Source organism: Mchenga conophoros, linkage group LG11, assembly GCF_057382185.1.
Source record: "Mchenga conophoros isolate Kocher_MC1m ecotype Shallow Benthic linkage group LG11, M_conophoros_male_GT1.1, whole genome shotgun sequence".
Taxonomy (NCBI): domain Eukaryota; kingdom Metazoa; phylum Chordata; class Actinopteri; order Cichliformes; family Cichlidae; genus Mchenga; species Mchenga conophoros.
In genome coordinates, this window is record NC_140536.1 from 36,082,433 (window position 1) to 36,095,692 (window position 13,260).

The 13,260-nt window shown below is 37.9% G+C and overlaps 2 protein-coding genes across 2 annotated transcripts; one reads left to right on the forward strand and one right to left on the reverse strand.

The window, feature by feature from the left end:
- Window positions 1–5,437: 5,437 nt before the first annotated feature.
- On the reverse strand, window positions 5,438–6,856 carry LOC146564902 (uncharacterized). The gene is made up of 3 exons (XM_085290427.1): window positions 6,720–6,856; window positions 6,503–6,575; window positions 5,438–6,410 (listed from the first exon to the last, which is right to left on the reverse strand). Exons 1-3 carry the CDS (start codon window positions 6,748–6,750, stop codon window positions 5,564–5,566), a joined length of 951 nt encoding a protein of 316 aa, XP_085146553.1. The 5' UTR covers window positions 6,751–6,856; the 3' UTR covers window positions 5,438–5,563.
- A 1,884-nt stretch (window positions 6,857–8,740) lies between these two features.
- lamtor2 (late endosomal/lysosomal adaptor, MAPK and MTOR activator 2) lies at window positions 8,741–12,682 on the forward strand. Its single transcript, XM_085292692.1, has 4 exons — window positions 8,741–8,943; window positions 10,075–10,237; window positions 10,383–10,472; window positions 12,139–12,682. Exons 1-4 carry the CDS (start codon window positions 8,876–8,878, stop codon window positions 12,193–12,195), a joined length of 378 nt encoding a protein of 125 aa, XP_085148818.1. The 5' UTR covers window positions 8,741–8,875; the 3' UTR covers window positions 12,196–12,682.
- Window positions 12,683–13,260: the final 578 nt, after the last annotated feature.

Consider the following 13,260-nt stretch of genomic DNA (forward strand, 5'->3'; position numbering starts at 1 on the left):
CAACTTAAAAAGCCAACAAATGCTTCAACTTTAACAGTTTGTCTCCACAGTGGAAGTCACTGTGTGACTCCTGTTCACTGGAGGAAATTTCTTCAACGCTGTTCAACACAATGTGGGTGCATATTTGGAGATATCTACTGCTACATGTATCATGTAGAAAAGATGATGGTGTAATATTTGCACCATCATTTTAGCCACAGGTCCCTTAAGGTCCTGTAAGTTGTGAGGTGCGGCTTCCATAGATCGGAATTGTTTGGCCAGCAAATCCCACAGACGCTCGACTGGATTGAGATCTGGGGAATTTGGAGACCAAGCCAACACCTCAAACTCATTTGTGCTCCCCAAACCATCCCTCAACCATTTTTCCTTTGTGGCAGGGTGCTTTATTCTGCTGAAAGTGGCCACAACCACCAGGGAGCACCATCTCCATGAAAGCATGTACATGGTCTGAAAGAATGCTTAGTTAAGTGGTCTGTGTCAAAGTATCATCCACATGCATGGCAAGACCCAACACAGAACAATGGCCAAAGCATCACACTGCATCCCCAGCATTGCTTTCTTCCCATAGTGAATCCTGGTGCTACGCGTTCCCCAGGTAAGCACACACACCCAGCCATCCATGTGATGTAAAAAAAAAGAAAAAAGATTCATCATACCAGACCACCTGTGCAGCCATGCAGCTCCATATGCAACAAACAGTGATGCACTGTGCATTCTTACACCTTTCTGTCACCTTTTGTAAACACAAATGTTATGCTTGCTCAGTATATGTATATATAATAAAGCTGAATTACTCACCCCAGTTGGGTGCTTATCAAACAAGAGGGCTTTGATGCCAAGCACAATGAACTAGAAACACACACACACAAAAATCAATATTTAATCAAGTTACATACTTCCGTTTAAATACTCTATACAAGTAATTCCTTTATTTTTCACTGAGTAAACAGCAACTTGCGCACCAACATGGCCCCCAGGAGGTACCAATGGAGGCAGATGGTGAACCTCAACTGCTGCCCTAATTGTGTGTGATTAAGTGTGTGTATAGTAAAATGATATGAATTTTAACTAGTTGATAACACTATGTAAATGCATTATCTTCCATGTTCTCATTATCCACTTGTCTCTAATGTTGCCTGAGAACTAAAAGATTTAGCTCAGTTAAAGGTGATTGACTCTGATTCGCATGTGAAAGAAAACACTGGCCAGGTAGGTTGACCTTTGTTTGATAAAGCGACATCTAAATGATTTTAATGACATCTGAAACTGCAAACTGAACCTAGACATGGAGAGTGATTTGTACAACTAGCTGTAAATTCTAAAAAGTTATTACAATACATTTTTACAGCCCTTGAGTTAAAATTGAATGTCTACACTTCACTGATTACAGAGGCAACATTACTGATTTTGTGCCTGTCCACATTCTTATGGTCCTCACTTTATGTTGTCAGTACTATGTTCCTGCATGAGAGGAGGAGTCAGATGTGATTTAACAAAACAGCCCCAAAAAGCTGTAGGGGTCTGGGAAGGAAATGCTGTTTGGTTTGATGGTCACACAAAGTTTCTGAAATAAATAAAACACTAATTAAACATTAGCTTTCTTACCATTGCTCCTGACCAATATGGGAAGCTAGAGAAACCAAGATAGTTTAGACTAGTACATGAAAAGATAACGCCGAGTCCAATACTGAGCAGCCCAATCCTAACCTGCAGAACCTGTGAAACAGGAAGTAAGATAACTGTTTATTGTCACTGAACAGTCATACATGGCATAATAGTACAATGAGCACTACTATTAGTAAACGTACAGAATGAACAGCAAACATAAGCATACTTCTTATGGAATGTTATTTTCTTATGTTTCCATGCTGTTTGTTAAGGTGGACCTATTACTTCCATCTTTGTTGGGACACCACTAGGGTAGCGTTGCAGGAGTCATGGTTCAGGCTAAAAAATGTTTATCTTATTGGCCTTTATTCAGTCCTTTGGTTAATCTGCTGTATAAAACAAACCATTTTAGCTCCCTTTAAGCTAGAATAAAGACCTGCAGGTGACTGCAGTTTCTGTGCTTACAGCCAGTATGTATGAAATGACCATATAAGTGATATCTATTAGAGACCAAAAGTAAAACAAAAAAGCGTAACATTAAATCACTCAAAGTTTTAAAAGTAAAAAAATTTACACAATAATTTGACTGTTTGAGGTTTTCCCACCCCCGACACTGTCTCAGAAGCTCTCTGGGCCCCCTCAGGTGCTTGGACACAGTGGAGAACAATGGCCTGTAGCAAGGGCTCTTGAGGATCTGGAACAGAGGACGGCAGGGACTTTGGGAGTTGGAGGTGAAAGTAAACATAGTGATCCCAGCAGCTTTGGACGCAGACATCTTGCATAGAGATCCTGGAGACTGAAACTGAAAGACAGTGATAATCATTTGAATTTGAAAGTCAGCACAGCACAAACTTTAACTTTCTGTCCTTTCCTGTTTTACTCTGATCATCTTGTGTCCTGTGTTCAGTGTTTTGAGGTTTGCTTCCCCTTTGTCTCATTATGTCTGTGCTCTCCTCCTGTGTCTCATTCCCTCGTCATCCCTCTGTGTATTTAAGCCCCGTGTCTTCGTCTGTTTATTGCTGATCCATCTGCTTATTACCAACTGCATGTCCCATGTCTCAGGTTTTTATTTTCTTTGTTGTTGTTTTTTCAGGTTTCTCCCAGTTTAGGTTTGGCTTGTTTGGTCTCTGTCCCCTTTTGCTTTTGTTTGTATTCTGCTCCGCCGTAATAAAGGCTCACTCTCAGTTCCAGTCCATCTTCAGTGCATGCTGCAATCTGCTCTCCATGCCTCTGCCACAGCAGACGTGACAACTTTTGGCAATAAAGTGTAGATTTTGATTCGCTGCGTCACTTTACAAACAAAAATCTACTAAATTAGAATTAAGATTTTCAGTTATTGGTCAAAGTGCAGACTCCTTTAGATATAAAGAACAACAAGAAGGGATGTGTGTAATTTAGATTGCCTGCTATTTAATTGATTTGCATTGTAACCCAAAGTAAATATGAACACTTAGCTGTTAAAGTAGAAACAAAACAGAAACACAGTGAGGAAGGAGCTTAACAGGCCAAACCTGTTACCTGAAGTTTCCTCCTCTGTGGGAGTCATACAGAAACTTTATCAAGTTCAACTGAACATTCAGCTAAACACAAAGAAAAATAAACATAATAAATATCATGGCATAATGCATTTAGTCTTTATTTTTTACTAGTTTTTATTCGTTTTACAATACTTTTAATTATAAAATGGGCATATTTGGTGTGAGATTAGATGACAGCTTAGAGGCTAAAGTGCAAGATTCCTTTTGACAACTATCAGTATTTGAAAACTATAATCTCCGTATTAAATGTCACATAATAACTTTAAAAATATTTTAGTGCCCCATTAAATTTAGGATGCTGAAAAGAAAAACAGCAGCGCTCTCTGGTGGAAAGAAATATTACAGTTTTATTCAACTCAAAAAAAGTTGAATACATTGATTGATTGATTGATATTGATTATTCTTAAATGTGTTTGAACTCAGTCTGATTAAACTCACAACACTCTGTTATTGTTGAACTTTTCAGGCTGATACCTTGAATTTATGCAGCAACATCCTCTGCCAGATATTTCCTGTTAATTATGAGAGTTGCACAATGAAAATACATGTTGGGCCATTGTTTTATAAAAAAAGATGGTTCACCTCATCAGTATTTTCATTCTGTCTCGATTGAAGATCTCGCTTCAGGTTATGCTACAGAATCTCAGCTGGGTTGTGGTAACCTGGGTAAAACTAGGACCATGTCAGGGACACAGCAATGACAGTGTCTACTTTCTACCTCGTTTCTTCTCTGCTGGAGAGCTTTGATTTCCAAAAATTAAGAGCTTACGGTAACACCCGTCACCAGATCTGAATCAGACACTCAATCTGTTCTATGCATGTGTATAAAACGACCTTCTCTTGTTCTTTTATTTCACACTGATATGAAGGACAGCGTGACCTGCACTCAGGCAGGAGTGGAGTGAACTCTGCTCAGTTGCTGATCAGAACCTAAATAAAATATCTCTGAGAAATTTAAAGCAGATTTGAGCATTTAGGTAGAATTTTTCTTTGGTTTTATTAGCTCTGATAAATGTAACTGTTTCCGTTTCCTAGACGATGTTTATAAGGTTTTGTTATTTTTGTGAACGTCTATAATAAAATAAAAGACTACATTAGTTTCCCTTTCGTATATGAAGATAACTTTGCATGAAGTTTCATGAAGAACCCCCCCCCCCCCCCCCCCCCCCCCCAAAGTAAAAATTACAATTAAAATGTTCAAAAAAAAAAAGAAAAAAATTATGAAACTAATTTATGTAATGGATATATGTTGTACAGTTGATTGAAAAACTCACACTGAACACTTTAGTAATATTTTTGTTTAATTTCCAATTATCAAAATAATTTGCAACTTTAATTCAAGCTTTTCCTTTTCCTCATCTTGTTCCTTTCTTTCACTCAAACACTAAATTAAAAGTAAAATATGTCATTTACGTCAGCTTAAGCTGCTTAAGCTGACCCAAGAGGGTCATTAGGAGGTACTTACAGAGGTAGAGTACGATGCTGAACCCCAAAAATTCCCTACTGTATCAAAAGTTTGTATTTTTGTGTGTCATTGTTAAAGGACTGTATGTTTATGGTAAAAGTGCTTCTGAAATTCTTTTTAATAATATCCCCAATTAAGTGTTAGCTTGCTTACTAATGATCCTGATCAAAATGTGAAGCCTGTGCAACCAATTTGCCACAAAAACCCTGATTCGGCACATGAGTGGATAACTCCAAGTCCAATACTGAGAAGCCCAACCATAATCTGCAGAGGGAGCACTAAATGAACAACAAACAGTACTTTATTCTACACCTCGTTCTCCTATGCTTTTAAAGAAGAGCGATTAAGCTCACTTCCAACTTCTTTTTAGTTTGGGGACTCTGCAAAGTAAGTTCATTTATCTTATGAACCTTTGTGCAGCCCCTCAGTTTATTCAGGCAGAAAATCTACAAATTTGCACTTTGAGCTGGTGTAAAGATTTAAACAGTAGGTGTGTGGGGCTTATATATATATATATATATATGTGTGTGTATGTGTGTGTGTGTGTGTGTGTGTGTGTGTGTGTGTGTGTGTGTGTGTGTATGTATTTTTGCACTTTTGATCCTTGTATATACAATAGTTTGCAGATACCTTTACTGATTTTTGAACTATGCACTTTTCTTTACATTTATAGTGTTGCTTTTACCTACTATAAAAATCAGATTAAACCATATTCAACTGTCACTGAGATGAAACAGCCTGAAACAGGCTTCACTGAAAAACAGGCAACAAAATAAGATTGATTGATTTATTGATTTCACTTTCATCAAAGTTAACATCAGAGGTTGTTGTGCTGTTCAGGAAACACTGCCTTACAGTGAAGAATGACAGAAATGTCATAGGAACAATTTCATAGTAATGCATGTCATTTTAGCTCTCGATCTTTTGATTAGGAGTTAAAGCTACTTAACCTCTACCACCAGTTCAAATTGATAACAGTTTGAATGAGGTCAAAGCCAGGGAAGTCCATGGCAATAATCCCAAAGCATGGTCTGGGATGATTGGGATAAAACTGCCTGAGGTACTGATTGAGCCATGGGTTCACCTTTTCTGCCACTCTTTTTGGGGTCAGAAACATTCCTAGGAAAGTCCCAAAGCCAGTGCCACTTGTGTAAGTCAAAACAACGTTATCACCCCCACAAGCCTCAGTGGCTTGGGCCAGCTGTTTGATTAGTTTGTTGTCCTCTTCTTTAACTCTGCTAACCTTGTTGCTGCTATTCTCATCCGTCTCTGTGAGGGGAATTCCTAGTGTGAAGGTGCTTTTCTGCAAAAAGACCAATTTCCCCCTCACCTGGCCTATATTCGGCATGCCAGAGGTCACCCACACGTGCTGGTCATTGCTAATCAGATTCTGCACCATTTCATTTACCTTATTCTTGTTCAAAATCGCTGGCACCACTCTAATGAGCACAGCCTCACTGTTAAACTCAGACAAGAAAGCTTTAACAGTGTCCAGAACATCTCTGAATGTGCTGCGCTCATATATCACCCCATGCATGACGTAGAGGGTGCCTTCCAGTTCCAACACTTTGAGATCCAGGAAACGAATCCCAGCTCTGAGCTGGTCACTCAGAGACAGGACCTGGTATTCTGACTCAGGGCCTCCATGCCGAGCCATGCTGCTGTGACTGCCGGGGATGGTGATAAGAGACAGGGGGCGGAAATCCTCAATGCCAGCCATCCACGGAATATTGTAGGACGCCGGAAGTATGAGGTTTTTATTATCATTGAAGAAAGGATTGTTGCCATGGCATGAAACCCTGAAGATTTTGAAGATTTGTTGAAGTTACAATAAAGCCAATGCAAGTTAAAAATAATGTATTCCTGTTTTTATGATACATATGATACCTACATGGCAGACAGAAGAACACAATGAAAAAGAAGACGCTTGTCACCAGCACTCATCTTGAAGAAATGTGAGCCAACTGGAAAATTGCAGAAAATACAAGAATAAGTTATGCATTTTTTATGTTAACATCCCATTTTTTAAATAAAAAATACCTATGCAACCAAATTAATTGTGCAAGATAACTGAAAGATTTCAGTTATGTTACAGGTTTCAACTGTACCTTGTAGCCAGGGAAATTTCACAGCCAACATCCAGAGCAGCAAAAACCTGAGACTTATATGGTTCAGTTATCAGAAAAATTCTAGGTGTATGCCACAGATTGACTGATCTCGATAGGTCTTTAAATGTTTGTTCAGATTGTGATGTTTGAGAAGGTGTTCCCTAAAATCCAAGCAGTCATCTGAACAGATTGTTCTCTTCATAAAAACAGGGTTAAAACTGATAAGATTACAGGGCATTTTAGTGCAGATCGAGGATTTGAGTAACTCCAGTGAAGGTAGTGTTTGCAAAGTTTAATCAAAAGCGATACCAAGTCTGTTGTTCAGAGAGGGAGGTGGCTGATGACTAAACTTATCACTGACTGGGTGTAGCGCTGTTGACCGAGCTTACTGAGCAGATCTGTTGATAATCATCACCCACGCTTTGAAAATATAGAACTATTTACTGACCTTTTGCACTGTAAGTGAGTCCCTCTATATGGTCTCAGCTGCTTGAATGATCTTTAAATAGATATCTGGCAGTTCAAAGCATGTTGTTTTAAAGACATGTTTATTCAGTACGATTGAATGACTAAAATCAGTATCTCCTGTGAGAATATACAGAGGAAACTGCCCATAACAAAAACAAAATTCTAACAGGAAAAAAAACAAGAATGTTGAAGATCAGGGTGAAAATGATGTCGTAGCTATTTGGGCAGAGAAGAAAAATACAATAAATGTCAGCTCTTACAGGTTTCAGAGAGAACTTGTGCCAATAAAATGAAGACCTTATGGTAAATGTTGCTGTAGTCTGGCAGACTCGTTAGGTTGGCCTTGATTTAGAGTTGATGTTGCAGGAAAGTTGTCCTGACTGGACTCGACTGTTTATTCTTTCAGTTTAGTCTTCCTTTCTTTGTTCTGTTGATAGGAAAATGAACCCAAGAACAACTTGATTAGGTAAAATGTGTAGTAGCAGAACATGGGCAGGCTTTCTTTGTTCTTCAGATCAGGTGTAGAAGGTCACTACTGTGACAGGAACACCCAAGAATACCTCACCGGTTCCTGTCCTCTAAGAAGAGAAATAGTGTGTTACTAATGACATTCAGATTGATCCCAGTGTTTGTAATTTTCCATGAAGATGCAGAAATCCAAACTTTTAGCAGACACTGATTCTGAGAGCACTGTTGATGTTGACCAACCCAAGACTATTGGTGGATGCAAGCCAAGTCATACAGATTCAAGGAGCAGGTACCAGCTGGACCTCTAATGTGTATTATTATTTAAATCAGGAAAAGAAAAATGTTATGTATATACCACGATCTTTGTAATCTTATCAGTGTTAGACATGAAATTGTTAGAATCAAGGCTCTACATGTCAAAGTGAGTAATAAATAGGCAAATTAAGGGTCTCTTTAATATTGTAATGTTGGTAAACATGGGATAGCAAGCATGGTAAAAAAAAAAATGCATATTTTACAAGTGTGTAACAGGACACTGAAAAAACGGTTAAAACGGTTAAAACGCCATAAACACATACACATTTATGAGCGTCAAAGACAGCATAAAGGATATTACTGGACAGGACTATTGATGGTCTTCTAATTTTGTTTTCTTTGAAAACTGAATTGAGGTATTCAGTCTAGTGTCGGGGGGACGGTTCATGGGGCGAATGACAGGATACCCTTGGACAGATTGCAAAGCTCATCAAATAAAAAAAAACAACACAATTTTCCATGTGTTTTTTCACAAATTTGCATCTGATCTAAAATCTGATTTTATGATATTTATATTTATCAGAATATTTGATATTTTGTTTAAAAGGTGTTTTAAAAAATTGTATTAAAAAAATGAAAAAATAATTTTCTTAGTGATTTTGCTCCCTCACGACGTCCATCCACTCACTCCCTTTTTCCCTGGTCTTTTTTTAACCTTCACTGACCCTGACGCATGCGTTGTGGTCTGTGTGTGGTATTTATAAAAGAATTTAGGGGTGAAATAAGGTTTTGAAATACCTACATTTCCCGTGATGCATTGCGATCGGACCCGGAAATGAAAACCGAATCAGCTGACTTGGTTGTGTGTTTCTGAGCAGTTTGGGCACTTTAAAGCTCTTCGTCGCGTCCCGTAAATTCAATAAGTGTTATTATATTCGATCTCTTATATCAGAGGGTGAACAGCCATGTTACGGCCGAAGGCGCTGACGCAGGTTCTCAGCCAGGCGAACACAAACGGAGTCCAGAGCACTCTGTGAGTACGGCGAGCTAGCCGCAAGCTAGCCACATGCTAACTGCTGCTGGAGTTTCAGCGGTGCATTTTTTGACGATTACATATCAATTTAAAGGCAATACACATGATAAGTCTTCTGAATATTCGATAAAACTGAATATAACCCCTGCGGGGCGACTAAAACGTAATTATATGAAACAGTGTGCATCCTGCATAAAGGAGCTTCTAATGTTTCACGACCAGCACAGTCTGTTTGAAAGTGCTCAACGCAAACTTCAGGGTACTTTATTATATAGTCAGTGTATCGGATCATCATCTCCGTCTCAGTATAATGTCCCAAATAACTGATAAGGGTTCATGTCAGGCATTTTTCCCCACAGGGGTTTAATTTCCTTAAGCATAAAATAAACAGTTGTTTGTTTACCTACTTAGTTTTGTAAATTTGACAATGTTGTCCTAATTTTATATCAAAATAATACACAGTTACAAACTAAAATAACCGTTTATGTAATGATATTTTCCACTAAGAGGAAAAAGGGCATCAGATATGTACTAAAACGATTTTTTTGTGTAAGATAATACAGACGGAGACTATATGTTGATCAGTTGTGTTTACCTGAGTAGGTGTCACCAAAATTCCTCTTTGAAAACGAAAAAGAAATCACACCTATAGAATCAAGTAGTCATCACTATTTCTGTCATTAGTTGGTATATGACACCATTTATATACGCTTTTAATGGGGATAATAATAATAAAAAAAAAAAAACTCTTGCCACTGCAGGGGTCCTTCAAGCTCCCAGACCTCTACCCTGGGAGGCCTGGGAGCTTTTAGGGTCCTGCACAGTATCTTTGCTGCCCCGAGGACTGTGCTCCTCTGGACAGAGATCTCCGTTGTTGTTCCTGGGATCTGCTCCGTTACCACTGGGACCACTGTACATATGGTGTTTTTGTCCTAACTTTCAAAGTAGGCCTAAACTACTTAAACAGACTTGCCTAGTAAAATGGTGTAGTAAGAAATCCTATACAAATAAAATACATTTTCGTGTAGTATACACCTTAGAGTATATATTCTGTTTAGTTGGTAACTTTGTGCTCTGAAAGTTATTATATTAATTTAATATTAATCTGCTGGTTATGTGGTTTCTCATCAGCTTACTGAATAATGAAGGCTCACTGCTGGCGTACTCTGGGTACGGGGACACCGACGCTCGAGTGACAGCTGCTATCGCCAGCAACATCTGGGCAGCTTATGACAAGAACGGCCATCAAGCCTTTAACGAAGACAAACTCAAATTCATTCTCATGGATTGTATGGTGAGACATGCTGTTCCATCATCTTTTATTACTTTTTTTTCAGGTATATGTGAAAGATTTGTGTGATGTGAGAAAAAGTGGAGCGATCATTAAGTAATAAACTGAGATACTGTGGTCTTCTTCCCTTTAACATTGTCGTTCTCAGGAGGGAAGAGTGGCCATTACTCGTGTCGCCAACCTGCTGCTGTGCATGTACGCCAAAGAAACGGTGGGCTTCGGGATGCTTAAAGCCAAGGTTAGAGGTTAAACTCCGCCTTTTCATGAGATAATGTTTCATATCCTGAATGTGGATCATCAACAACTGTTACTGTTTCTATTAATGATTTAGGGCCAGGTTTGAAAATACTGGAAATTTACTCATATAAAGTAAAAGTTCTCTTTGTTGCCAATTTGTGAGTTGTTTTTTTTAAGTTAAAAAAAATCAGAAATGTAATTAATTAATATTAATATTTATTAAATCCATAAGTCGTTAATTATATTATTAAGCATCTGAGACAATAACTGATTTCCCAGCATGTTGTTTTACTATTTTAAGTGGACTTTACGCGCAGACTAAGTGTTCTAGTCAAATCTAAATGGACAGAAAAAATAGAAACCTTAACATCTGTAGCATATTGAATTTGGCAGCCGGCCGGTGTCTTTGACGCATTGAATCAACAGTTTAATATACTGATTCTGTAACTGGCAATTATTGCCTGTCATGCTTTTCTAAAGCCTGTGAGATGTCACTAAATACTTTTATTTTTTCCGACTGGCAGGTTTAAATTCAGTTTACTGTAAAGTTTAAAAGAAATCTTCTTAAATCAGCGTAAACATTGTAATAGTAATAAGCAGCTTCTTTCAGTAGCTGCTTATTACTCTTCTGCTATTGTCAGTACCTGTGACTGAACATGAATGATCGCAGTACTTTTATGTCTCTTTAAATCATATAGAAGCTCTCGCATGCAAAGACAAAATAATGAATAAAAACTCTTATTTTGAGCCTCCAGACCAGCTGAGAATGGATTTAATATAGAAACAGCTGAGGGTAAAGTGTGGCTCATTATTTGTTTGCACATAAATACATGAAACAACAAGGATTTTTATTTATTTTTAGCTTTTTGTGTTTTTAATTTTACCTCCGCTTTACTTCAGAGTTCTTTTACGGAGGCAGAGGATTTCTGCTAATGAAGGAAGTTCAGCAGTTTGATGTAATTTGGCAAAACATGCTTTTAGTTTAACAAAAGTCTGACTCAGAGGTAACAGTGAACTAGTGCCTCTTATAATGAGTTCAGTATGACTGAGCTTTGTTTTTGTTTTTTTAAGACTATGTCCATCTTTTTGAATGTGCTTCCAATTTTTCTTAGTCAGAACTTTAGCCACTTTTCCCAGTCAGCTAATCTGCTGACACAACCTCCGGAGGCTAACTAATCTCGTATTGTATTCAGGACGTCCGGGTAACAGATAACAGATGTCTGAACAAGGCAAGGCTTTCTGTTCCATTTGTTTTCCATTGTGGATAGATTCAACCAAGCTGATTTATAAAAATTAATTAATTAATAAATACTACATCACTAAATTTTCTTCTTCCAAGAAAGCAAAATTTTCTTGCAAGTTCATGACATGTCACAAGAGACATTTAAAATTTAGTCTCAATCACATTCTCAATGATAATGATTAACATTTATAAGCATCATAAAACATGTCACCCGCTCATCATTTAACATTTATGTTGATCAAAATTAAAATTTAATGTATTGAGTCAAATATCATGTCACAACGAAATACAGGTTGTCCTGTTCACATCAGAAGGTTGTTATGCAAGTAGAATTTATATTGATTATTTATGATAATACTTTGTTATGCTGAAAAGATATGTATTTAGTCCAAACATAACTGTGCTGTGTGTGTTGTGATTGTAGGCAGAAGCTCTGGTCCAGTATCTGGAGGAACCTTTAACTCAAGTGGCAGCGTCGTAGTCGAGATGTGACTCACGCTCTTCTGGATGCTTATGTCATGTGATCCATGTGATCCATTCATGGACTACTGTGCCACTCTGCTTGTTCACTAAATGCATAATGCATATATGTCAATGAATGGGCAAGCTTTTGTGTGTGTGCGTGTGTATATATGTATCTATGTGTGTTTGTACTAAAAAATTACCAGCTTGTATGGTGCGTAACTCTTTCCGCTCGCTTGTGAATACGTTCCCTTCAAAATTTGGCTAAATTTGTCTGCTGAAATGATTCCATTATCAAACGTTCCCACAGTCGAGTTGTTCATTTGCAGCTTTCGCTCAGGCATGCTGATCAAGGCTACACAGAAATTTGAGCATTTTGAAACTTGTCAGGAGCTCAAATCTCATGAAAAGAGAAATATGTGTGGAAACTTTGAACTTTCTTGAGCTGCAGTTAAGAATGATTGTATTATTTCAGAGGTGTTAAATAAAAGAAATGTACATTCAAATTTGCACAATCTTTGTTCTCTACGCTGACGTGACCGAGAGGAATGATGGAGGTGTAGATGTATATTAAAACTAACAGTGTGATGTACAGAGGGCTTTAGAAAATAAAAATGTTGTCACGACCTGGAAATAACATGCCAAAAGAAAAAAACTGAACATGCATTTTAAAATTTTGACCCAGAATCCCTGGAATTAGTTTTAATGTCTAATTCTTAGAGGCAGCGTTGACGAGCCGGGGGCTCGCCCTGCCTTGCTTCATTTCCTGGCACCACAGAAGAAAACATGATGGAAACGTGGGGCAGGAAGGGTAACGTAGCAAGCTTGCATCTACGACAAGAACCCAGAAAGCATAAGTTTCACTACTTTATTGTTCCAGCGGTCAGTCGCTGGGTAAATGGCTGCTTTTGTTCTTTATGCACAGATACCGAAACATGACAAATCACACTGAAATGTTGCTGAAAGAATGACATTTGTTCAACTTATATTTTCATTTTTAAGGCGTTCCAGTTCGTCTGAATCATCAGATATTTTAAAAAGAACCAAATGCAGAAGAACAGAACATTTTAATAAAGCTTGCTGA

Coding starts and splice junctions, on each gene's coding strand:
- LOC146564902 (XM_085290427.1), bottom strand. CDS start 6,750: ATGTTGGCTGTGAAATTTCCCTGGCTACAAG. Junction 6,576..6,719: donor GAAATTTCCCTGGCTACAAG/GTACAGTTGAAA, acceptor GCAATTTTCCAG/TTGGCTCACATTTCTTCAAG. Junction 6,411..6,502: donor TGTGTTCTTCTGTCTGCCAT/GTAGGTATCATA, acceptor CAAAATCTTCAG/GGTTTCATGCCATGGCAACA.
- lamtor2 (XM_085292692.1), top strand. CDS start 8,876: ATGTTACGGCCGAAGGCGCTGACGCAGGTTCTCAGCCAGGCGAACACA. Junction 8,944..10,074: donor AACGGAGTCCAGAGCACTCT/GTGAGTACGGCG, acceptor GTTTCTCATCAG/CTTACTGAATAATGAAGGCT. Junction 10,238..10,382: donor TCATTCTCATGGATTGTATG/GTGAGACATGCT, acceptor TGTCGTTCTCAG/GAGGGAAGAGTGGCCATTAC.